At 43.3% G+C, this 27,886-nt stretch overlaps 1 protein-coding gene across 3 annotated transcripts in view; it reads right to left on the reverse strand.

Moving 5' to 3' along the window:
• PTPRN (protein tyrosine phosphatase receptor type N) overlaps positions 1–27,886 on the reverse strand; it is a 68,756-nt gene that overhangs the window by 27,448 nt on the left and 13,422 nt on the right. The window contains exons 2-12 of one of the 3 annotated variants that reach the window (XM_077273124.1): positions 21,885–21,935; positions 19,481–19,594; positions 18,871–18,976; positions 18,377–18,620; positions 14,296–14,632; positions 12,756–12,944; positions 12,547–12,581; positions 11,003–11,346; positions 7,875–7,961; positions 2,663–2,742; positions 812–876 (exon numbers count right to left, since the gene is read on the reverse strand). In XM_077273124.1, the coding sequence (XP_077129239.1) occupies positions 812–876; positions 2,663–2,742; positions 7,875–7,961; positions 11,003–11,346; positions 12,547–12,581; positions 12,756–12,944; positions 14,296–14,632; positions 18,377–18,620; positions 18,871–18,976; positions 19,481–19,594; positions 21,885–21,935 (1,652 nt within the window). Of the gene's footprint in view, positions 1–811; positions 877–2,662; positions 2,743–7,874; positions 7,962–11,002; positions 11,347–12,546; positions 12,582–12,755; positions 12,945–14,295; positions 14,633–18,376; positions 18,621–18,870; positions 18,977–19,480; positions 19,595–20,997; positions 21,033–21,884; positions 21,936–27,886 lie in introns of those variants that run through there. The other 2 variants (XM_077273126.1, XM_077273125.1) reach the window with 2 other exon arrangements.

Consider the following 27,886-nt stretch of genomic DNA (forward strand, 5'->3'; position numbering starts at 1 on the left):
CCTGCTGGAGGTCATTTTGCAGGGCTCTGGCAGTGCTCCTCCTGTTCCTCCTTGCACAAAGGCTGAGGTAGCGGTCCTGCTGCTGGGTTATTGCCCTCCTACGGCCCCCTCCACGTCTCCTGGTGTACTGGCCTGTCTCCTGGTATCTGCTCCATGCTCTGGACACTGTGCTGACAGACACAGCAAACCTTCTTGCAACAGCTCACATTGATGTACCATTCTGGATGAGTTGAAGTACCTGAGCAACTTCTGTGGGTTTTACACACCGCCTCATGCTACTGTACCTCTAGGGGTGAGAGCAATGGCAAAATGCAAAAGTGACCAAAACAACAGCCCAAAAGGATGAGAACAGAGAAATGGTCTGTGGTCACCCCCTGCAGAACCACTCTTTTATAGGTTTTGTCTTGGTAATTGCTGATCATTTCTACCTATTGTCTGTTCCATTTGCACAACAGCAGGAGAAATTGATTTTTACTAATTTAAACTAATTCTTTCTATTCAATCACTTCTGAGATTGTTGAGAATAGGTGCTGTGCATAGAAACAATCAGAGCTGCAGTGTATAGCATGGAGACACAAAGCAATAGAATGAGGCAGACAGTGGCTATCAGACTATATCAGACTCCAAAGGACAATGCAGCTGAGTTGGAGTCATTGATCCTAGCGACGTCCTAATAGCCAAGAGTGAAAAAGATGAACAGCAGGTAAGTAATTCCCAAAGATTGTGACTGATATATTGGGACTGAGACCACCGCAGCGCTGACATGACATGTACGCATCCACATGAAGGATAGGAGATCCGTCTTCCTCACCTGTCCGGTGCCCGTCTGCACAATCTTCACACCCGTCTCAGTTTGCAGGTCGGACTTCAAAGCCACTGAAAGATGAAGAAATGCAAATATTTATTTTATATTTCCTGTAAATATTTACAATGAGAAAAGATACATTTTGAAACAATATATTAAAGCAAATTCCACTGGGTTTTGTGCCTTCTTTCTATGCTGAGTATGTCATGCAAAAAGCTACAGGGGTGCAAATGTTGCAGATGGAAAGAGCGCCTGTAACCTAAGGGGGCGCTAAAGGTCTCTCTGCCACATATCAGCAGACAGTATTATGAATAGCGAAGGATAAAGTTAAAGGGGCTGTTCAGTGTTTCTCCTTTTTGCACCATGAAGCATGTCAGCTGCATAGCAGGTATTGTGCACGTATCTTATTATTAGGACTAGTGCTAATTATTACTATAATTATTAGGGCACCTCTTAACTCCCTATCAGAGATACCCCCTTTAAGAGAAACTGTCATTTACTATTAATATTTTTTTCCCCTGGTGTAAATGCCGCTGCTCTCCTGAATCCGGCAATGTTTCTCTTTTATTCCTGCGCCTCTCAATTGCTGAAATGTGGCCTGTTATTTTCTGTATATATATATATATATATATATATATATATATATATATATATATATATATATATATATATATATATATATATATATATATATATATTTTTAGCCAAAGGGGTGGGGTACTTGAGAGAAGAGTGATGACCATGCCCACTTGGCAAACAAGCCTATATTTATAGACAGGGATGAGGAGGCCATATCTCAGGAACGGAGAAGAGCAGGAACAAAAGAGAAACATTGCCGGATTCAGGAGAACAGCGGCGTTCATACCGGATTAAAAAAATATACATATTAATTGAAAAAGACAGGTCCATTTTAAGTCTCTGGCCGCTGCACTTACATTATTGCATCGTAACAAACTGCAGCTGTGATTTTCAACCTCTGAATGTAAAAAAGAAATCCCACATTCATTCTCCTTTTCCCAAAATCCTAGGGGTGCTCCAATAATGCCAGGATGGCACAGTCACACAACTGTTCTCACCTGCAGTGTAGTAAGAACAGGAAACCGCGCATGGGCAGCACAAAGTGAGCCAGCGCTAGGAGAAAAGGGAACCTCAACTGCACATGCTCGACCGCCGGGAGAGGACTACGGGAGGACATGTCCAAGAGCAATAAATAATTAATAGTGATTTGCCATGGGCTATTTTGGGGGACATGGGCAAATTCATACTCCTCCCTCAAAATTATTTAAGGCTTTACATGACACAAACTGAGCCATCAAAGATATTTTGTGATTACACCTTTAATCCTTTGTACATACGGCCATATTTCATTTCTTTTACTTTTATCTTAAACTCCCAGTTGTAGTTTTAACTGACACTATTCAATTATTCGTATGGGATTTTTTTTTTGTTCTGTTTTTTTTGTACTATATTTTATATATCATTTTTATTTTTAAATACTGTATTTGTAACAGTTTCTACATGTTTTATTAGTTCACTGGCAGTTCACACACGATTTAGATTAAATGTCCTTTAAGAGGACAACTTTGAAATTAGCAAGTTCATTAATGAGATGATATTGATATAATCACAGATCTCATTACTAGGCCAGTAATAAGCACCGCCTGAGCTGTCAGCTCTGTAGTGACACCATGTGGTTAGACGCGGTACTGGACCCTCTTAACTACGCCCTTTCAAATACAAAACTGCTGCAATTTTTTTTCCCAGATAACCTTAAATGTTAATTCTGCTTATTATTATTATTATTATTATTATATTTTTTACTTAAAATACATTGGAAATAAATCAGAATCTACTCACTTGCTTGGTTGGTGATATCTGATAGTGTCAAGTTTTGGCGATTTTTTCGGATCCGGAATGTCACAGCCGATCCAGCAATACTGTAGGGAAACCAGAGGAGTTTGAGTGCTATTTCACCAAAAATGAATCACATACAAAATACCAGGACTATTACATATTATTAATGAAGGGTAAAATAAAGATGCAGCAGACCTCAACATGTTTGATTTTTTTACTATTTTTTGGTGCACCACGAGTTAATCAAACTCCGTAGGTTTACATGCAGCTCTAAAGAAAACCATAAAATAATCACTGACATTAGTTGTGTCAAAGAACAAATTGAGCTCAGCTGTATCATCAAGGATTATGTAGTAATGATGGCAATCAGCTCTTATCCTAGAAAGCGCACGGGTAAGGGCTTTATTGCGAGTCCTGTCTTCCTTTTCCTGCTCCACACTATTTTTGTTCAACAAAATGCTTGTTTTTGTCTGCTACCTATCAGATAATAGAGAATCTGTCTGGTACTGACCACACGGACAAAGTAGTGACAAAATGTCTTGTCCTGAGTGTCAAAGACACCAAGAACCTGATATAGGCAGTATATGCCTCTACAATCATTATTTAGTTGTATGGCACTGTAAGGCACCGTAATGGGTGCCACGTGAGTCCCTGTTATTTGTTGGCTTGATATGATAGTTTTGCACTTTTGAAAATATATGCTACAGTAGTTTCCAGTACATACTGACAGCTGATTGGTCTGTCATATAACTTCAAGTTGACTGATAAGTAACAGTAAAAGTGATTGATGAAAATAGCTCAACTGAACTGGTCACTAAATTGTAAAACATTTACGGTAATTGAAAAGGGCTGTCGAGCATTTAAAAAACAAAACAGTATATCCATATTCAGTATATCCAAGCATATTCTTTATGATACCACTGACGTCAGTGATTGGATGCAGTTCTCACGTGCATGTACAGCAAAATAAACAAAGACTGGTGAAGACAACCAAAGAAGTGGTGCAGAGACTAGTTGTGTGAACTAGTAAGTATAGTTGTGTTTTTGTTTTTTTGCAAAATTTTTCTTAGATCTCACTCAGCCCTTTTGACTGAATCTACCCATGAAAATATATTGTAATATAAAATTAACTGTATCTCATAAAATAATATCTGATGTTCTTTATAAAATCTATATAACCACGATATGGAGCTGCATACATAATCTTCAATATTATCTGCATAACATTTTTTGGCTGTTCATCAACCTTAGACAGTATAATGAGTCAGATAAGAGATTATGATTAAACACATCTTAGAACTCATCAAATATGGAACCGCCATGGAGCTGAGTATCACCCCTACTTTAGGTTCCCTATGTTTCTTACTACAGTCTTTCTTCTAAACCTATGTACAATTATATTACATGGACATTAATATTAATCACAACAGCTTTAAAGGGGTTGGCCACTTTATTTAGCGCAGATTTCCTCACAAAGTGGACAGTACTTCTGTCTATAAAATGACTGCTAGTGGAGGAGCATGTGACTTGACCTCCTCCAGTAGAAAAGCAGCTTTTCCATATAAGGCGTTTTACAATTCAAGGAGGCTAATGGACTTTTCTGCTTAAATGCTCCTCCATTAGAAGCCATTTTAAGGACATTATTTTTAGGCAGTTTGTGAGTAAAGCTGCATATCAAGAGAAAGTGGATAATTCCTTTAACATTTTAATTGCTGATCATTTACCTTAGACAAAATAGTTAAATTAGATCAATATTTTGATAGCAAAATCTTCTAAGAAATTAGCAGATATGGAACCGCCATGGGTCTGAACTTCACCTCTACTTATAGACAATAGATTCCTTATAATCCTTTCTAAATATACTTTTCTCTATACCTACATATTTCCATTCATACTATATGGATGAGACAATTCATTATTGAAATGTATCCATTCACATTACATAGAAATCTGTTTTCTGGAACTTCATAAAAATAAGGAAATCCTCCAGGTTAGAAGTACACTGTTCACACTTATCTATTGGTATCTCCTGTTTCCAATATCTTTTATGACTAGACTGGTCATCAATATGGGATACTACATCATGGATGACTAATCTCTTGTTGAGACAAAACACCAATCGGTGTAGGTGTGAATTTGGGGAAATTTGCTTCTGAAACCTCTGCAGGAATAGAGAATTATGTACACAAAACAGGCCGCAGTACTGCTATGAGGACAGAGTGCATTACATGCCCCCCACTTCGGGTATTACATCTTCATCACTTATGTAGCTGTGACTTTCTTCCAAATGTATCTAATTTATTTGTCCTAAAGCTGCGTAATTGTTTGTGGTGTCTCTGAAAAGGACCTACATCAATTTTGTGCACTAAATCGTAAAGCAGGTGCAACTTCCAGTGACCATCTCACTGCATGTAGCTACTAGCGATGAGCGAACGTACTTGGATAAGGTGTTATCTGAGCATGCTCGGGTGCTGAGTGTCTTCAGCGTGCTCGAATAACATGTTTAAGTCCCCACGTCTGCATGTCTCGTGGCTGTTCGACAGCCGCAACAAATGTAGGGATTGCCTGTTTGGTAGTCAATCCCTGCATGTGTTGCGGCTGTACTTTCGAGCACACTGAGTTGGCACACAAGCATGCTCGGATAACACCTGATCAGAGCACATTCGTTCATCACTAGTAGCTACATAACATCAAATAGTAGCCATTCAGACAGGAAGACCGCTAAACTAAACTCAAGCACTGCAGGTCTGAAATACCAAGAGTAACAAGTTGGTCCGAAATACTGATTGTACTGTGTATACAGTTACTGCGGTGAAGTTTGGGGTTTGATGAGGAAGGAATGCGCGGCGATGCTCCAAGATTGGGTTATTAATAGAATTGTATCACTTAAAGGACAGGTCCACTTTTGCATGTTAATAGAAAATAGCAATTGAAGCAACTTTACAATTAGTTTTAATTAAAATGTTCTTGTTACTTACCTTGTCCAGTTCCAGTCATGGGTCCCGTCGAGCTTCAATGACCCCTACTGATGGCCGTATCCAGCTGGTTGCCAACCGGAGACTTTCTCCTTTGTTTTTGACTCCTCTCGCTGTGGCCATGCTCCCTTGGGCTGTGGATATCTTCCCCTAGTTGGATAGTGCATCAGGCTGCTAAGGCAACCAGTGCCCGAGGTTGACTTAGAGCCTTATGTTTTTTTTAGGGTCATACTGCCTTGTCTGTTGACTGCAGTTCATAACCTGTCCTGGCGCTTGTCTTCCGTGCGAACTCCACATTGACCCTGATTCTAAACTCGGCCTCGTTTTTTTATATTGTTTTTGTTTCGCCTTGCAGATTATTCATATGGTACCTGTTGTTCCGCACTCTTGCTATACTCCCATCTTCTCTCCTATCTGCTTTCCTGGGAATTCTGGGGTTCTTCCTGCAGTAAACTCCTTCTTTGTAAGGGTTAAGACTGAAGAACTCGGGGATCCTTTAAACTTTACACCCCAGTCTAGCCATTAGATAATCCACATCTATAGTAAGGAAGTTTTGCCCACGCCCCCCCTCTAGAAAATATGTGTATTAATGTGATGTGTAGTATGCTTAGTAATGGGTGTTGATAGTGGTAGAGTTGTGTTTTGCCCAGCACTAAGTGGTTGCTAGGGACAGTTAGGGTTAATGGTTGGGACTAGGCCAGAGTGGGAGTGGCCAAGGTGAAGGGACAGAGGGAGTTTCCTGTCTGGAGGCAGATAGGGGCTAGCGTACAGCCGAGGCAGACCTATGGTCTGACCAGTGAGCAGAGAGGCATGAAGTGGGTGTCCCTGAAGTGAGAGGAGACCGAGGCGATGGATAGCAAGATCCAGAGTAGAGGAAAAGTGATAGATGGATTGAGTGATTTACCAGAGACGGGATCTGGGGCAGGAGACCTAGCGGGACGGTCCCGAGTTCACAAGTCAGAGAGGTAACGGGACGCATCAGAGCAGAAAACGTGAGAGAGTGAGTGCCCGGGTGGTAGCTCCAAGGCGTTGGCAAGCAGAGAAGCTAAGTAACGGCCATAGTGGCATAAGTAGCTCTGCTCAGGGGAAAAGGATGCGGAGCCGCGAGTTGAAGTACAGGACTCTCGCTCACTGGACTGTAGTGCCGTTGTTGGGGCTAGGGAAGCTTCCGAAGTACTGTGCCGGGTTGTGGGGAAGGCAGGGGAACTACCCGAGGAAGAACTGAGTGAGTTCAGGAAGGAGAGAATGAATGTGGATAAAGATGTCCTATGTGTTAAGAGAAACATCCATGAAGATTTGCACCCGCCATTCCACTGACACCCTATGCTCTACGTTGTTGTTAGCGGTCTCCCTCATGGAACTTGACAACATCTGGTCTTGGCCAACCAAAGTCACCGGCATCATGCGGCCTGCAAGGGCGTAGCGCCCCCATAGACAAAGTCCACGCAACCAGCTAGAACCCCCAGTTTCATGTAGTGCACCTCGCCCACGACTACTGCCTGCGCCACGTGAAAAGTATGTAACTGTAAAAAGAATTCTACTGTTTTGTGTACACCGCTCATTTGCAGACCTATGTGTTTCCATGGTTACAGACTACAAACAAACCTTGTGTAGTCTGATCTTGCAGTCCCAAGTTACTCTTCTTTCTTGTTTTACCATCTGTGGGTTATTAACAAGAGGGGACAGACGAGACGGCTGCAACACTCGACTGCCGGAGCAGACTACGCCCAGGGTTTGTTTGTAGTCTGTAACCATGGAGATGCATGGGAGCTGCATACGCAAAACAATAATAGATTTTTTTAATCAAGACTATTTGCAAACTTGCTTCATTTTTGATGGACTGTAGCAATAAAAAAAATGCAAAAGTATACACGCCCAATATAGTCATATCAAATGCATCCAGAGATGAGCAAATCTATGAAAATTTGTTTCGCCACACTTTAAAGTGGATTCCCATAAGGAAGATTATCATCTATCCACAGAATAGGGGAGAAATGTCTGATGGGTGGGACCGCAACCCATCGGGGGACCGCCGAGAATCCCACAGTAGTGCACGTGCGTGACCATCGCACCATTCCCACAGGATAATCAGACTCCCATTGTTGTCATTAGTCGGGGGTCCCATCGGGTCACATCTGCACCATTAAAATTTTCATTATGGCGAACCCCCTTTGATACTAACTCCCTTTTATTGCCCCGTTGTATTACTGTATATGGTGGGATGGATCATTCTTCCTCACCTGATGTTGATGAAGCTGGAAGTGGACATGTGGACACGTCGGGCCAGGATATCCAAGAGACGAAAACCATTAAACAGGCTCAGAGGCCTACGGAGAAAGGCAGAGGGGTGGAGGTGAGCCCACGGCTGTGGCCCTTCCCTTGGTAAAGTGACCTTCCCACCCCCATAGGTGTTAATGGAGGCAAATATCCTCACTGCATGCATCTGTCCTATTACTTCAGGTTTAGAACCATTTGCAACATTTGCTATTATCTGACAGACTGCAGGTTCGTGTCTTGTATAAGTGTTGCCTTTTGTATCACTAAAGGGGTTGTCTGGTTGGAAAACCCATTTTTTTAATAGTCAGAGTCAAAAAATAGGAAAGTCCCTTATTCCGTATCATCCACCTTGTGGAGGACTCAGCAAAGTTGATTTCAATGGGAACGTTGTAATACTTCACTTCCCCTGCGGGAGCGCTGTGGGAACATTAAACAGTAATTGTGAGTTCCATTAAAGGTTTCAAGAGAACGCAGGGAGAGTTCCACAAAACGGAAAATTAGAAATGGAAAAGTATCTGAATTTGCACTAGCAGAGGTTTTCCTTGAGGGTCCTTCCTAGATCTGGAGGTAGTAATTTATTGTATATTGTATTGCTACCCCCGAAGAGCTGGAGCAGAACAAAGAAATTTTACCCTGAATAAAACTTCAGGTCTTGTTTCATAATTTATTTTTTATTTTTTTAATTATTTCTCTTTTTTTTACTATGTGGTATGCAGTTGATGAATTTTATGCCAAATGAAAAATGCTCTTTATTTTTGTCTCCAACCTTTTTTGCGATTTTGTAGCACAAAGCAGTATATTCCGCTACAAGGCTGCAAAATTTGTAGTTAAAAAAATTCAAATATACATAAAATAATTACGGTGGCGGAAAACATCTAGAAAACATAAACCCTGTGCACAATGACAAACATAAAAAACCAGGTGAACACATATAAAGTAGGCATAAAAAAGGTACAGTTTAAAGGAATAACGTGCAAATAAAAAACAGGTGACAAACACCAAAAACTAGACAAAAATAGGTGCAAATTTCAATAATGAATTGGATTTATTGTGTCTATTATAGTCATTTCTGCGGGGAGAGCAATATATATGTCAAAAAGGCACAATCTTAGTACAAGGATAATATGAAGGTATTGATTTCCCCTCTATCTGCCATTGCAAAGAGGGTCTTCATCTCTGGAGGACTCAGCCCAGCTAGGCATTACATGGTCTGGCATTCATTTTTATTAGGGAAATGTAATACTACAATTGACCTGTAGTGGCCGCTCTACCTTTCGCTAATGACATGAGGATTGGTGATCGATCGATCACGGATCATCTGTTAGTGTTCGGTATGTGACGGGTCTCATCGTGCGGTATTACTATTAGAAGTGGACGTACAAATGAAATAATTCCTAGTATGGCGGATTGTTGTAACGGAATAAACATCCTACTGTCACAACACATAAATATTTATCAGCTAAACTGGAATCGTAGTGACCCTGAACGGATATATATATATATATATATATATATCTATATACACATACATAAGTATAATATATCTCACTTAAAGTGGGGTAATCCAATATACAACCTAGGGCACACGACACCATAAATATCAGACCCACGGGGCAATATTCCACCAATCCTTTATTTTTGGATGCTAATTATTACCCCCGCTCATCCTCCCCGTGTTCCCGGGCTTAGTTAGTGCACTCATTGATGCTGCTCGGGAATAATTGCATAAAATTACAGCAATTACACTTATTGACTCTCATCATCTGCCTCTGCTGTGCCTGGCAGCTCACAACCTGGACAATATGAACCACTTGTTCAAGGCTGGGATGAGGCGAAAGTGACGATCTGAGGGCATAAACTATCCCCCCATCATCCATTAAGATGTCAAACAGATTCCTCCCACTTTCATGGGTTCACCAGAAAAAAAGCAAATGAGGGAATGCATCAATGCAAATTGCTACAGTGACATTTTGGGGACAAAAAAAGAACCCTTAAGCCACAAACTGACCAGCCATAGGTGAGAGCTTTTTTTTTTTTTTTTATTAATCTGCATGTAGTGAGCTCCCCCTAGTGGTGACTGTGTAAATCTGTATGTAGTGAGCTCCACCTTGGGATGGCTGTATAAATCTGTATGTAGTGAGCTCCCCCTAGTGGTGACTGTATAAATCTGTATGTAGTGAGCTCCCCCTAGTGGTGACTGTATAAATCTGTATGTAGTGAGCTCCCCCTAGTGGTGACTGTATAAATCTGTATGTAGTGAGCTCCCTCTAGTGGTGGCTGTATAATTCTGTATGTAGTGATTTCCCTCTAGTGGTGGCTGTATAAATCTGTATGTAGTGAGCTCCCTCTAGTGGTGACTGTATAATTCTGTATGTAGTGAGCTCCCCCTAGTGGTGGCTGTATAAATCTGTATGTAGTGAGCTCCTCTAGTGGTGGCTGTATAAATCTGTATGTAGTGAGCTCCTCTAGTGGTGGCTGTATAAATCTGTATGTAGTGAGCTCCCCCTAGTGGTGGCTGTAGAAATCTGTATGTAGTGAGCTCCCTCTAGTGGTGACTGTATAAATCTGTATGTAGTGAGCTTCCCCTAGTGGTGGCTGTATAAATCTGTATGTAGTGAGCTCCTCCTAGTGGTGGCTGTATAAATCTGTATGTAGTGAGCTCCTCTAGTGGTGGCTGTATAAATCTGTATGTAGTGAGCTCCCCCTAGTGGTGGCTGTATAAATCTGTATGTAGTGAGCTCCTCCTAGTGGTGGCTGTAGAAATCTGTATGTAGTGAGCTCCCTCTAGTGGTGGCTGTAGAAATCTGTATGTAGTAAGCTCTCTCTAGTGGTGGCTGTAGAAATCTATATATAGTGATCTCCGCTGAGTTGTGGTCTATGGGCTACCTAGTGCCCAAATGGTCAGTGTACCCAAGTGGGCAAAAAAAAAAAGCCAAATAGGAAACATTTTTTAGATGCAAGGAATCTATTGAATATTTTTAATTCAGATGAACTTGCTCTCTGTCTTTTTGAGGCTTAGTGAGCGTCTCCTTCTTCATCGCCTCTTTCCCTTCCCCCAGCCTCGATGCTGTGTGACATCACAGGAACTTACTTCTCATCGGTGAGGATGTATCCATAGTCTTCAGTGGCTACTTGCGGTTTCAGTTCGGAATGATCCAGGATCCCTGCAATTTCCTGGTAACTTTTTTTCTCGAGGGTCCCCATCTTTGACCCCTGATTGATGGCAGCCAGCAGATGAGCTTGTTGTTCTCCCATTGTTTGAGCGTCAGGAGCCAGATGGGTGGTGATAGAGGCGGGGGTGGCGCTCCTGACATTGTCCCCATCCCGCTCAGCATTAAGTGCCGCAGGGGCCGGAGAGGTGTCCCTCTGGATAATGTCTGGAGGGGGGTAGGGGGGCTGAGCCCCAGAAGAATGCTGCATCTCGCCTTCCGAGATCTGAAAGTAACACACCATTTCTTAGAAACAAAGGTATCAAGGTTCCTTGCTGCATTCTGTCATATTAAAAAGGATGTCACCCAACTTTCCGAGGCTCCGGAAGAGCAGATCTGTCTAGTAAATGTAAAGATGACCCTCTGCCCATGTTACTTTCTGGGTGATATCTCTGCAGGAGTTGTATTGGCAGAAATCAGGGTTTCCAGGACCAGAAGAAAGTTAATTTTATGGCACAAGTGAATGGGACCTTTCCGCTCAGAAACGTCCGCAGTAGAAAATCTGCAGCTAAATCTGCTGTGTCCAAAACGGCACAAACTGTTTGGTTAAGATTTTGTGAAAATTGCAACATTATTAGAAATAACTGTGTATAATGCCTAATTTACAGCTCCCGGGTCCCTGCAAAGGCTCCTATATACCATGGGCGATTTAGGGCATAGTCACACTGATTTTTTTCTATATATTTTTAGGATCAGATTTTACTCCAAAGTCCACATCAAAAACTGCTCGAATTCTCTTCCTATTGATTTCAATGTTCATTCAGTTATTTTCAGAGGAGGTTTTAAAAACCACCCAGTTAAAAAAAAGGAAAATCCACACCAGACTTTACACTGAAGTCAAAGGGATTTTTTTTTACAAGGATTCTAAAGTGGATCCGCTCCAAAATCCATGAAATAAAAAAAAACACCTCAAATTCTCATCCTAATAGTTTCAGTGTGAAATCGAGATCGCTGTTCATACAATGACTTTTTCACAAGTTTTCTTGCAGCGAGGTTTAATAAAAAAGCAATGTCAGTTGTTTGATGCAGATTCCTCATGGAATCCACTGGAAATGTTACGATTATCGAGTCGAAAGGTTGCAAAAAAAAAAAAAAAGCAAAAAAAGTTTCAAAACTGTGTCAGAAAACTCTTCAAAAGCTGCATCAGAACAGGCAAGCTTATAAAAAACTACCTGTATTATATATCTCCGCCTCAAAAAAAACTCTACGGGATGAAATCCAAAAAGCTGAGAAAAAAAATTGGAAATCTGGGAGGAAAAATCCTCATGATTTCTGACATGGATTTCTCGTGTAAGCCACCTTGGATTTTTGCACCTGTAAAAGCTGCTTGTGAACATTCCCTTATAATCCTGGTGTCTTGTGACTTTTGGGCACCCCTGCACCCCTTATTGCTATACCCATGATCCCATGATAAACCTGCACTCACGCGTTTCGGCGTGCTTCTGTCTCCACTTCTTGTTCCTGCAAAAACAATGACATAATATTAATTTCTAAGAAAAAAGTTGTCACCAACTTTGTGTAACTTTTGGATAAGCATCGTGGTCATCGTCTGCCGCTTCTCTGACCGTGCCGGTGTCAGTCTTTACTGCATTGCTGCCATTATATTCATGACTGACGAGATCGGTGACGTCTCACCCTGGTTCTGCGGAGCGTCAGTCTGGAGCATTTGTAGAAGCACGGAGAGCTGCTCCAGCTGAGCGTCACTGAGCTGCTTCAGGTCCACGCCGTAATTCTCCAGCACGCCGGCCAAGCTCTGCACGTCTAACAATCCGGCCATCTCTGGCGCTGACTGAGCCTCCGCCGCATTCTGAATCCCAATAGAACCTGTGACACAGAAGATGGATCACATAGGATCTGGTCCCAGCCACCGCCATGAGTAATGGATTGTGTACAGAGTAATGTATGCGCGGTCCCACCACAGGGGGCTACGGTATCTTCCCGGACCCTTCACCTCGCGTCGGATTACTCACTGGATGATAAGATGGAGAACCAAAGAGTCTGGCCTCATGGACACCATCATGTTATGGATCTGTATGTGGAGGTCTGTAATCTCCGTGCACGCGGTTTGTGTGCGGGGCCGGGTGTTTGCAGTGAAGGAGGCTGAATGCTCCGTGTGGAGGCAGATTCACCCCCATAGTGTATATACGCAGCGGATTGTCCATCCGGAGATTAAAGGTGCGGCAAATGAGCAGCATTTAACAATGAAATCTGCCTTTGGTGAAAATTTTGCCCCAGATGCACAAACCCACAGAAATCAACATAGCGCCCATCTTATAAACACCGTACTGATACATAACGCCAAAATATAACGGCGCCTGAGGCTTCAGAGGTTCGGTTCAGGAGGATACAGTGGACCTGGGGCTCATGCGCCATTATGGGCACAGTCTGGATATCTGATGCTGCAGAGTTTGCATCGAGGAGCACAAAGGGTTAATTGTGGCAGATTCCATGGAGTATTAGAATGGGGAACACATTACTTTATGGATGCGCTGTACAGACACATAAAGACGCGGAATAAGGACCGGTAAAGACTGCGTCTGCCGCTGTGCATGCTGTGCAGGGGAACTGACCCCCACATGTGCAATGTACGCCGACCGGAACTTTTGTGCTCACACCTGCGGAGGCTCGGGCAGAACAAAACATATCATAAGTCAGCGGCCGTCAGATGTTACCAGTGTCCATCGTATAATACTATATCATTACAGCTCTGCATTATTATTACAGTTTTGCTACATCATTACAGCTGTGCTACATCATTACAGCTCTGCATTATTATTACAGTTTTGCTACATCATTACAGTTCTGCTACATCTTTATGGCTCTGCTGCATCATTACAGCTCTGCTACATTATTACAACTCCGCTTTATCACAACAGCTGTGCTTTAGCATTACTGTTCTACTTTGTTACAGCTCTGCTACATCATTACAGCTCTGCTACATCATTACAGCTCTGCTACATCATTATGGCTCTGCTGTTCCATTACAGTTCTACTCTCTTAGACTCCAGAACATTAAGTCTCCTCAGTTAGGGGGTGAAATATCCTCGCCACCCTGCCTGCTTAATCAAGAAGGATGTAATGGTGGGTATAATAACTGCCCCCCAATTTTGCCAACAGCAGACACATTAACAGAACACTTAGCCGACGCTTTGTCATCCCCCAATCAGCCACCGACCTCTGAATATCCGTCCTCCTTCCTCTCGACTTTCCGACTGCCGGATCTGGTTGCCTTCCGCCACGCGGTTCATCTGGCTCATCCTCTCGATCCGCTCAGAACTTTCTGCTACATCATCTGCGAGGCCGGTGTCCGAGCTCCCACGGGGAAGTTTCCTCCTCAGTTCTGACCAAGAATGGTGGCTATCGCTGGGCACCTGTAGGGGCAGCGCCGGGGGGTCCCGGCCTCCTTCGTACCTCCCATAGATAAGCCTGCGGGCTCCGTCTGGCCAGGTGTGGGTAGCAGTGAAGACGTGTTGCGATGGGTTCCTCGCACGGGTCAGGTCCTGATAGCTCGGCTGAGCAGAGGCATAAAGAGATTCACGTGAGAATTTTGGGGATGTGATATTTCGATCCCAATGACGACACCTTTACTGGAGTCACATGCGGAGGATCCGATGAGGATTTTACCTGCGGATTTGCAGAAGTAAAATCCACAGAGGATGGCAGCACAGGGCAAGATGATGAAATCTCACCCACGCTGCAGAAATCCACAGTTTTCCCATAGATTTCCAGCCATGGAGATGTAATCCACGGGAACTGAGCAGCACAATCCACAGCAAATTAACAAAAGCAGATTTTGCTATGGATTTGCCACGGCACAAATGGACCAAACGGTGAGTTTGCACTGCAGAAAACAGAGGTTGGAAAATCCACATAGCGGGAATTCTGCAACAGAAATCCGAGCGTTTACCTGGGGATTTTGGACGCGACTTTCCTGAACATGGGCTACATAGACACGGGAGAGCAGGAATCCCTTATATGTGTGTGTGCTGTGTACATCATAGCAGATAGTCTCTACCCACCAGCTCAGAGACAACTGAACATTAGAAACTAAGCCTGCCGAGGGAAGAACTGGTCAACAATGCAGCATACAAGTCATGTAATGGCCAGAAATAGTGTTATTCCTCATGTACACACAGGACAGCTTATTCTGAGCAGTCACCTGAAATGACAGGTACACATTAACTCATCATAGCTTTACAATGTGCTCTAAAATATTACTAAAATATCCCATAGGTCTTGTACAAAAATACAATCTCCTGCATAGCCAAAGAGTTAAATGATACACATCCTGAGTAGTCACCACTAGAGGGAGCTCACAGGCTATACAGTATGCAGTAAGCTCCTGAGCTCCCCCTAGTGGTGACCACCCCGGCAATTTCACCATTTATCTCTACAGCTTTCCGCCGGGATTAGAGTTTATCAGAAAAAAGGAAAAGTAATTCCTATAAAAATATATAACGGAATTAATTAGAACCAAATAATGGACCGGAATACGAGAGAATCTCTATTAATGCAGCTACGCAGTCTTATTTATAATGCTATTATGCTAACGAGAGCCTGCGAGACCTTTAGAAGGATCCAGACTGCTGTGATTATAGACACATTTACTAGTTTTCCAATGAAATATTTCAGTATGAAGTAGACGGCGTATGTGACATGTATTGTAAATGTTCCCCATTGTGTTTTTCCATGATGGCGCGTCTCAGCAGAAAGCGATGCAGTGGCAATGACTCATCCGGAGATTATCTGACTCCTGTCTGCACATTGGAAGCCTCAGATCTCCCCGGAGTCACTTCACAACAATATGTTCTGTAATCTGCAGACACTCCGCCATTACTGTGCATCTACTAACTGCGCTCGGTTGGTTTTTAATTTGAGTGATGGAGGAAAGATACCGAAAATCAGAAGAAGATGGGAAATGGTGAGCAGTATATAGAAAGAGTGTTCTGTTACTCCATAGCGGGAGCACTCGGAAATTAAAAGACCTGACAATGAGATTTCTTTAAGATTGGCAAAATTTCAAAGGCCCCCTATGTAATCTAACAGAATAGTGAGTGCAGCTCTGGGGTATAATACAGGATGTAACTCAGGATCAGTAATGTAATGTATGTACACAGTGACTGCACCAGCAGAATAGTGAGTGCAGCTCTGGAGTATAATACAGGATGTAACTCAGGATCAGTAATGTATGTACACAGTGACTGCACCAGCAGAATAGTGAGTGCAGCTCTGGGGTATAATACAGGAGGTAACTCAGGATCAGTAATGTAATGTATGTACACAGTGACTGCACCAGCAGAATAGTGAGTGCAGCTCTGGAGTATAATACAGGATGTAACTCAGGATCAGTAATGTATGTACACAGTGACTGCACCAGCAGAATAGTGAGTGCAGCTCTGGGGTATAATACAGGAGGTAACTCAGGATCAGTAATGCAATGTATGTACACAGTGACTGCACCAGCAGAATAGTGAGTGCAGCTCTGAGGTATAATACAGGAGGTAACTCAGGATCAGTAATGTAATGTATGTACACAGTGACTGCACCAGCAGAATAGTGAGTGCAGCTCTGGAGTATAATACAGGATGTAACACAGGATCAGTAATGTAATGAATGTACACAGTGATTGTACCAGCAGAATAGTGAGTGCAGCTCTGGGGTATAATACAGTATGTAACTCAGAATCAGTAATGTATGTACACAGTGACTGCACCAGCAGAATAGTGAGTGCAGCTCTAAGGTATAATACAGGAGGTAACTCAGGATCAGTAATGCAATGTATGTACACAGTGACTGCACCAGCAGAATAGTGAGTGCAGCTCTGAGGTATAATACAGGAGGTAACTCAGGATCAGTAATGTAATGTATGTACACAGTGACTGCACCAGCAGAATAGTGAGTGCAGCTCTGAGGTATAATACAGGAGGTAACTCAGGATCAGTAATGCAATGTATGTACACAGTGACTGCACCAGCAGAATAGTGAGTGCAGCTCTGAGGTATAATACAGGAGGTAACTCAGGATCAGTAATGTAATGTATGTACACAGTGACTGCACCAGCAGAATAGTGAGTGCAGCTCTGGAGTATAATACAGGATGTAACACAGGATCAGTAATGTAATGAATGTACACAGTGATTGTACCAGCAGAATAGTGAGTGCAGCTCTGGGGTATAATACAGGATGTAAGTCAGGATCAGTAATGTAATGTATGTACACAGTGACTGCACCAGCAGAATAGTGAGTGCAGCTCTGGGGTATAATACAGGAGGTAACTCAGGATCAGTAATGTAATGTATGTACACAGTGACTGCACCAGCAGAATAGTGAGTGCAGCTCTGGGGTATAATACAGGAGGTAACTTAGGATCAGTAATATAATGTATGTACACAGTGACTGCACCAGCAGAATAGTGAGTGCAGCTCTGGAGTATAATACAGGAGGTAACTCAGGATCAGTAATGTAATGTATGTACACAGTGACTGCACCAGCAGAATAGTGAGTGCAGCTCTGGGGTATAATACAGGATGTAACTCAGGAACAGTAATGTAATGTATGTACACAGTGACTGCACCAGCAGAATAGTGAGTGCAGCTCTGGAGTATAATACAGGATGTAACTCAGGATCAGTAATGTAATGTATGTACACAGTGACTGCACCAGCAGAATAGTGAGTGCAGCTCTGGAGTATAATACAGGATGTAACTCAGGATCAGTAATGTAATGTATGTACACAGTGACTGCACCAGCAGAATAGTGCGCGCAGCTCTGGAGTATAATACAGGATGTAACTCATGATAAGTAGACAGTATCAGAGTAAATATAGGATGTTACCTGTTTTAGACAACCCTACATTAGCCAAAAGGGAGTGCTGCCATGATGCACATTGATGTAATACTTTCATGTTCAAAACTGCTGACAGACCCCCTTTTATATGATAGACTTCCACCTGCAGCCACCACTAGATGGAGCTCACTGCACAGTCTAGTAGTAATGGGATTGCTGTATAATCAGTATTCAGTAAGCTCATGAGCTCCCCCTAGTGGTGGCAGCAGATTGTTATAATCTGCAGCACATTGAAGCAGAGGATTTACAGCTCTATGTCAGAAAATGGAGCCGTTTATATCACTCTAAAGACATATTAGGAAACCAATCAGAGCAGACTACTGAATCCATGTGAGCCCTCTCTCTTACTCATCCCACCATATAACCACTATGTACAATACCAGCGCCTTCGTTTCCATAGTCCGTGCTCACCTGAGAATTGGCTGACGGTAGAGTCAGCAGGAAGTACGCCAAGTAGCGATCCAACAGAGGAGACGTGTTCTGCTTGAAGTTCCCAGGAAGCCTTTGTGGCAGCGGAGAAGAATCTGATGAAGAGACCCGGGGTCTGAAGTAGTGCAGGGCATCAGCCTGATTGCTCCATCTCTGCAGTGGAATTGGACCGGCCCCCGTAAGGTGCTGAATGGCGGACCGCCCAGGAGAAACGGGCAAAGAAGACCTGACATGGAAGGGATCATACATACATTCAATAACAGGTAGCCGGCATGGATCTAAAATGTGGCTGTCGGCAATTGGCAGCCCAGAGGGCCCCGAAGGCTCGTAATCCTTGTGTGAGAGGGTCATGAAGGACCCCAATGCATGCGAGTATTGTCTGTATGACTAATATCGACCCATAAGAGATAATCCTGGAGCTTCCATGCACAACAATATTGCACTAGCTTTAGCAGCAGCTGCCTGGCCCGGCTTACCTGTCCTCATCCAGGAGGTCAAGCGGCTCCAAGGACTTGTGCTGGGGGATACGTCCCATCTCATGAGCCATGACACGCTGCGTGACATCATCCTTCCAGGACAACCCTGCAGCCACAGGCACAAGGAGACAGCAAAATGCACATCCATTACCCAGATCACTCCTTCATTGGAAGAGCAGGGTCACCTAACGGACACGTCACCATATACATACATTATAGGTAATGCATCTTCTGCATATGGATCTGCAAGACATCTGTGATAATGAATATGAATAGGTGCAATCAGAGGCTGCTGAAGAACTACAACTCCCAGCATGTCCTGAGCTTATCTGAGCCATAACGTAAAGCTTCTGGGCACCAAAGTAAAGTCTATACCTGACCCCCAGCTCCCATGCGAGGCGCACAATGCTACTGCCTTATTATGGGGCAATTATAAAGCCCCAAAATGATACAAAATGTATCCTGTAATGAGAGAGATGCTGTCACCACAGGAAAGCGAGACCGAGGGGTAAGAAAGTGAATAACTGAGGCAGCCGTGACTCCGGCGTCAGGTCCAATGTAACCGCAGTCACTTCACTCACTTTTATTAAGAGTTTTCATTATCACCGACCTTTCGCTGTGAGTCGCCGAAGCATCGCCTGCAGCTGCTGCAGCGTCGCCGGCGTCACCTGGAACTGGCCCACGTCCCTTTCGGACCGATCACGGCACTGACCGAACAAACCATCTGGAATAAAGAAGTAGAATCTTAGACGAGCAAAGAATTCGATGTCTAAGGAAAATGACTACAAATCATAAACTGTATACATGGAATACATATGTATCGATTTATGTATATAACGGCTATATGAGGGATCTATCTGTCCGTCCATCTGTCTATGTATATATTAGGGGTATATAAATGGTTTTAGATCGTTAGATCTCTTTTTTTTATGACTTATAAAAATAAAAAGGGCCAATTTTCTGTACATATATAACACAAAAACTTATATGAGCATTTAACCTCTTTCCGTTGCGGCCAATGTTTTTTTTTGTGCTTTTGTTTTTTCCTCTCTTTACTCTAAGAGCCATCTTTTTTTTTTTATCTATCGCTTGACATACCCACATCAGGATTTGTTTTTTTTGAAGGAAGACTTGTTAGTTTTCATTGACATAATTCACTTTACCATATAAAGTGCTGGAAAACGGGTGAAAAATTGCAGTGAAATGGTGGAAGAAAATCACAATGCCGCCATTTATTTTTTTTTTCATTTCATTTTCATGTTGTTTAGCGTGCATTAAGACTGACCTGGCAACACGAGTCTCCAGTTCAATACAATTACTGCGATACCAAAGGTCCATCTTTTTTTTTTTCCTATTATTTTAGTTTTGAAAAGAAATTCAGTCATTTGTAAAAGTTACAAAAAAAAACCATTTGATTTGTGTCTTATTATTAGTATTCATTTTTGTGTCAGGGCCTGTTTATGTGCTGAAATGACATTTTACTGATATCGTTTTGAGCTACATATTTCATTTTGAGCATTATTCTTATTGCATTTTTTGAGGGTAAGTGCAACAAAACAAATACAACAATTCTGACATTTTTTAGCTTTGAAATGTTTAATGTATTGGTTAAGTGTTTTTATACTTTGATAGATTTTACTTATATGGACACTATAATACCGAATATGTTTACTTTATTTATTTTTAAATTAAGGAAATGGGGCATCCAAACTTTTACTATATATATATATATATATATACATATATATATATATATATATGTGTGTGTATATATATATTTTTTAATATATATATTGCCCCTTAATGGACTTGAACCTGTAATCATTTGCCAATACCAGGGTATTGCAGCGGATAGGAATAATTATGGGGTACTATGAAACCCAGTCCATGGCTGGGCTTACCAGGAGTATCAAGGTGGCAGACACAGTGGCTATGGTGACCCATCAGCCATAAATTTACAGTGGTCTTTAATGGGTTAACAGTTATAGTCAGAAGCTAGATTTATAACACAGCCAACAACTGCCCTGCGTGGAGCGGGCTCAGCTCCTAAACCAGCTACAGGATGTAATGGTACGTCATATAGAGGGAAGGGGTTAATAATGTGAAAACCTTTTTGTAGTATCTTACTCCTATGCTGAGATATCATGCTTTAAAGTTACACGTCCCGCCCCCGAGGCTGCACTACTGAGAGATTCTGATGGCAGCATTGTTTTCTGTTCAGCGTTGTCATGGAGACCTTGTAGAATTCAAATCAAAAGATACATCAATATGTGCACTCCACCTGGCATGAGAAGCGGCAGTTATGTTATATGTTGGTGTTTCCATGACAACAAATCAGAATCTTGTTGTCACCTCACCAGTGCAGCCTCGGGCTTTGGGCCGGTGACTTCAAGTGTTCATATCTCAGCAGAGAAGTAAGATATTAATATGTGGCTTTCACATTATTAATGTTCATTGCTTGGCCGCTCTTCTGCTTAATGAAGATTTCTACATCTTTAATGAACACAAGTCACTGGTGTGCGGACAAATTAGTTTGTGACATCATTTGCCTGTGTCCAATATCTAGCAGATACCAGAAGAGTTTCCTTTTCTCACTCCATGATACAAAGTATGGAGACACCAGAAAATGTAAAATATGATATCCTCTGGGTGGATCAACAGGTGAGGCCCCTTTCTCCTCTATGGGGGTTGGTTTTATTTAGGCACTGTCTGGCACTTCTATTTGGACACTTTATGGCAATAGGATGTGAGCACTGCATTGTGTTATTATCTGGTCACGTCACAGCGGCAATCCTACGGTTCTGCGATCCGGCCGCTGCGTGTCAGTACAATGTGTGCACTATGCAGCAGTTTCGCGGGATTGTTTATTAACTTTCTGGCTGGGGTGAAAACTGCAGAAAAACTTCTAAATATAATGTAGCACAAAGTTCTCGGCTAAATGATTTCAATTTTAGGTGGCGTTGTACATTCGCTCATTTTGTATCGATTTTCACGCTTGTGTCCAGGACACTTACCTTGTACACAAACCTCCTCCTTGGTACAAAGCCGCAGATCAAAGAGACAGCCTGGAGAAAAGGAGCAAGAAGAAACCGTGAGTGATAAAATCCGCACAATTGGAAGATATCATCGTTGTTTTGGATCTGTAGCTTCATCATAAGATAAGGTCAGCAAGTCCTGCTTCTCCCACCCAGTCAGAGTCCTGCTCCCTACATCCCAGAGCCGGACTGGGACTAAAATTCAGCCCTGGCATTTGAAGTTACACAGGCCCACTTGTCACATGGTGACTGTATAATATCTTTGTACACTTGTAGGCAGGGCCGGTTTTAGGCAAAGTGGGGCCCTAGGCAAAGTTTAAAATGGGTCCCCAAATGCTAACATATTGCACATCACACAGAAGCCTTTCTGTTGTATTTACGTGCGCTGAGTTCAGGCCGCTAAACGAGTTTGATCGACAATACTGAAGTTGTTCAACGCTTGTTTCCCGGCCTCTTTCCACCAGCTGAGGAATAATGATGAGACAGAACGATCACTAATAGATCACCATACAGTATCATGTTTTCAGCAGCACATCTACAGTTTACACTGGCAATGTGCTGCTGACAACAAGGCTTTTTGTTCCAGCAAAAACAATCCGAATATGCAGCATTTTACTTGTTTAGTAAAATACACCCCATAGTCCTCCATATATTATAATGTGCTCCATAGTCCTCCATATAGTATAATACACTCCCTATAGTCCTCCATATATTAAAATACACTGCTCAGTCCTCCACATAGTATAATACACTCCTCATAGTCCTCCATATAGCATAATACAATCCTCATAGTCCTCCATATAGCATAATACAATCCTCATAGTGCTCCATATAGTATAATGCACCGCCACAGTCATCCATGTAGTACAATTCACTTCCCATAGTATAATGCACCCCATAGTTCTTCATATAGTATAACGTATTCCCCATAGTCCTCGATACAGTATAATGCAGCCCACATATAGTATAATGCAGCCACCCCAGAGTATAATGCAGCCACCCCAGAGTATAATGCAGCCACCCCACAGAGTATAATGCAGCCACCCCAGAGTATGTAACCCCCATAGAATATAATACAGCCCACCTCCCCATAATATATAATGTAGCCCCCCATAGAATATAATGCAGCCCTCCATAGTATATAACGCAGCCTCCCCCATAGAATATAATATACCCCCACAATAGTATATAACACAGCCACATAGTACATAACATGGCCTCCCCCATAGAATATAATATACTCCCCATAGTATATAGCAAAGCCCGCATATTATATAGCACAAACCGCATAGTATACAGCACAGCCTGCATACTATAGCACAGCTCGCGTAGTAGATAACACAGCCCACACAGCAGTATTCAGCACAGACCACACAGTAGTATACAGCACAGACCACACAGTAGTATACAGCACAGCCCACGTAGAAGTATACAGCACAGTCCACACAGTAGTATACAGCACAGCCCACAGAGTAATATATACAGCACAGCCCACAAAGTAATATATACAGCACAGCCCACAAAGTAATATATACAGCACAGCCCACAGAGAACTATATACAGCACAGCCCACAGAGAACTATATACAGCACAGCCCACAGAGAACTATATAAAGCACAGCCCAGAGTACTATATACAGCACAGGCCAGAGTACTATATACAGCACAGCCCAGAGTACTATATAAAGCACAGCCCAGAGTACTATATACAGCACAGCCCAGAGAGTACTATATACAGCACAGCCCAGAGTACTATATAAAGCACAGCCCAGAGAGTACTATATACAGCACAGCCCAGAGAGTACTATATACAGCACAGCCCAGAGAGTACTATATACAGCACAGCCCACAGAGTACTATACACAGCACAGCCCACAGAGTACTATATACAGCACAGAGCACAGCCCACAGAGAACTATATACAGCCCACAGTAGCATACAGCACAGAGCACAGCCCACAGATAACTATATACAGCCCACAGTAGTATACAGCACAGAGCACAGCCCACAGAGAGCTATATACAGCCCACAGTAGTATACAGCACAGAGCACAGCCCACAGCAGTATACAGCACAGAGCACAGCCCACAGAGAACTATATATAGCACAGAGCACACAGTAGTATACAGCACAGAGCACAGCCCACAGATAACTATATACAGCCCACAGTAGTATACAGCACAGAGCACAGCCCACAGAGAACTATATACAGCACAGAGCACAGCCCACAGAGAACTATATACAGCCCACAGTAGCATACAGCACAGAGCACAGCCCACAGAGAACTATATACAGCCCACAGTAGCATACAGCACAGAGCACAGCCCACAGAGAGCTATATACAGCCCACAGTAGTATACAGCACAGAGCACAGCCCACAGAGAACTATATACAGCCCACAGCAGTATACAGCACAGAGCACAGCCCACAGAGAACTATATACAGCCCACAGCAGTATACAGCACAGAGCACAGCCCACAGAGAACTATATATAGCACAGAGCACACAGTAGTATACAGCACAGAGCACAGCCCACAGAGAGCTATATACAGCCCACAGCAGTATACAGCACAGAACACAGCCCACAGAGTACTATATACAACCCACAGTAGTATACAGCACAGAGCACAGCCCACAGAGTACTATATATAGCACACAGCCCACGGTAGTATACAGCACAGAGCACAGCCCACAGAGTACTATATATAGCACAGAGCACACAGTAGTATACAGCACAGAGCACAGCCCACAGAGAGCTATATACAGCCCACAGTAGTATACAGCACAGAGCACAGCCCACAGAGAACTATATACAGCCCACAGCAGTATACAGCACAGAGCACAGCCCACAGAGAACTATATACAGCCCACAGCAGTATACAGCACAGAGCACAGCCCACAGAGAGCTATATACAGCCCACAGCAGTATACAGCACAGAGCACAGCCCACAGAGAGCTATATACAGCCCACAGCAGTATACAGCACAGAGCACAGCCCACAGAGAACTATATACAGCCCACAGCAGTATACAGCAGAGCACAGCCCACAGAGAACTATATACAGCCCACAGTAGTATACAGCACAGAGCACAGCCCACAGAGAACTATATACAGCCCACAGCAGTATACAGCAGAGCACAGCCCACAGAGAACTATATACAGCCCACAGCAGTATACAGCACAGAGCACAGCCCACAGAGAGCTATATACAGCCCACAGCAGTATACAGCACAGAGCACAGCCCACAGAGAGCTATATACAGCCCACAGCAGTATACAGCACAGAGCACAGCCCACAGAGAACTATATACAGCCCACAGTAGTATACAGCACAGAGCACAGCCCACAGAGAACTATATACAGCCCACAGCAGTATACAGCACAGAGCACAGCCCACAGAGAACTATATACAGCCCACAGCAGTATACAGCACAGAGCACAGCCCACAGAGAACTATATATAGCCCACAGCAGTATACAGCACAGAGCACAGCCCACAGAGAACTATATACAGCCCACATCTCTTCTCTTCCTCCCCTCACCTCCTCCGAGAATGGCCCCACAGTCCAGAAAAAAAAACAACTCTCCTCACCTCTCCTCGTGCCCAGCGTTGCTTCCTGGTTCCTGCTCCTGTCTCAGCAGCTGCAGTCTGCCCGGGACACAGCAGGTGCGCGATGATATGACATCATCGCGCACCCGCAGTGTCAGAGGCAGAGCGGGGAATGATGGGAGAGGAGCGTCTGTAGACGCTCTCTCCTCCATCATTGCATTCAACTGTACCGGCGTCTATACGCCGGTATAGTTGAATGCGACGGCGGGGGCGGCGGATTGAGCGGCCCACCACTGGCACCGGCCCTTCTGGCATTTGCCAGAAGTGCCCTATGGCCAGTCCGGCCCTGCTACATCCAGTTGTAGAAAAAGCCTGTGAGTCCTGCGGACCTTATCCACTATAATAATAATCTTTATTTTTATATAGCGCTAACATATTCCGCGCTTTACAGTTTGCACACATTATCATCACTGTCCCCAATGGGGCTCACAATCTACATTCCCTATCACATGTGATTGTCCTGAGGAAGGAGTCGGATTTGACAGAGCAAACACACAACACTTGAGCAGAGCTACAATTTATTTATTTTTCTTTATTTTACTCATCTATAATATAAAATGCAATTAATTCCACAGCGCTTTACAGACATCAACATCGCTGTCTCCATCGGGGCTCACAATCTACATTCCCAATCAGTATGTTTTTGGAATGTGGGGAGAAACTGGAGAACCCAGAGGAAACCCATGCAAACACGGGGAGAACATACAAACTCCTTGCATATGTTGTCCTTGGTGGGATCCAGGACTCCAGGCTGCAGTGCTACCCACTGAGCCACCGTGCTGCCCTAAAGTGATTGATGACATTTTCATGATGAGTTTGTACTGTACGTAGAAAGATCTCAAAATAATTCAGAGTGGGAGAGGGACGCAGGATTCACAGACTTTCTGTTACGCTAGTCACTACTCGATGTGACGCTAGTCTCTACTCATGACTTACCGTGAGGCAGGATAGTCAAAAAGTCCGGGGTCAGTACCAAGAGGGCTCATAACAAAGGGAGAAGACAAAAGTACAGTCAGGTCACAGTCCGAGGTCAGAGTATCAGGAAGGTAGTGGATCAAGACAAAGGAGTAAGTGAAACGGAGGGTCAAAACGTAAATTCAAGGTTGGCAACGGAGATCAGGATAGAACTCAGAGCACAGAGCAAACACACACCACTTGAGCAAAGCTACAATTGGCAATGGTCTGACTATTGTCTGAGTGCTAAGTAGTCCTGTAATCACCTGGAATGGATGACACCTGGAGGAGATTCTGCAGACCCAGTCAGACTGGATAGCTGAGCCGCAAAGAAACACCTTAAAATTTGTTCCAACCACTGGTTTGTCCTTTCTGCCTGACTGCTGGTTTCAGGGTGGAAGGCAGAAAAAATGTCAATTCCATCCCCAATTTCCTACAAAAAATACTTCAGAACCTGGAGACAAACTGCACCCTGCTATCAGATACAGTGTTCAGAGGGGTCCCATGCAATCTCAGCACCTGATTAATAAATTACCTGGAAAGTGTTTCAGCTTCCAGTAACCCAGATAACGAAACAAACTGAGCTCGTTTACTGACTCAGCCAACCACCACCCAAAACAGAGTCTTCTCTCCAGACAGAGGTAAATGCGTGATGAAACCCATGGACAGATGAGTCCATGGCCTTTCTGGAATTGGCAATGGAACCAGTTCCCAAGCAGGCTGGTTATGACTTTAGCATGTGTGCAGACTTCACAAGCGGATACAAAATCTTTAATATTATTAAGCATGGATGGCCACCAATAACCCCAGGAAAACCACTAAAGACGGAATCAAGAAACTCCTATAACAGACATAATCAAATACACAGGTACAAATAATTTGGACCCTGGAGCAGCAGAAGGAGCCAACAAATTTAGGGATCTCAGCCTTCAACTCAGAGAATACCACAGAAACCACAATGCCCTTAGAGATGGTGGATGGAGGTTCTGAAGGAGAAACCTGAATCAAGGTTGCATGATAAGTCATCAGCCCTCACATTCTTGAACCCAGGTATGAATGGGATGCCTCCATTCTTCAAAAGCAAGTTGGTCAGAGTTTGGTTACCTTAAGCCAAGACTGCCCCTATCCCAACCTCTTCCATGTCTCACGATGGAATGGGTTCTGGAGATTTGCTTGGATTAAAACTGGAGCGGACTTGAAACACTATTTCAAGTCACTAGAGGCTCAAATAGCATCCCACGACCAAACTTTAAGATTCACCCTCTTACGTATAAGATCAGTAAGAGGTTTAACGATCTGTGAAAAACCCCTAAGACATTTTCTATAGTAATTGGTGAATCCTAGACAAATGTTGCAAAGCTTTTGGGTCACGAGGTTGAACCGGATCAATAATAGCCTGCACCTTTCCAGGATCCATCTTA

Source organism: Ranitomeya variabilis, chromosome 7 (genome assembly GCF_051348905.1).
Source record: "Ranitomeya variabilis isolate aRanVar5 chromosome 7, aRanVar5.hap1, whole genome shotgun sequence".
Lineage (NCBI taxonomy): Eukaryota > Metazoa > Chordata > Amphibia > Anura > Dendrobatidae > Ranitomeya > Ranitomeya variabilis.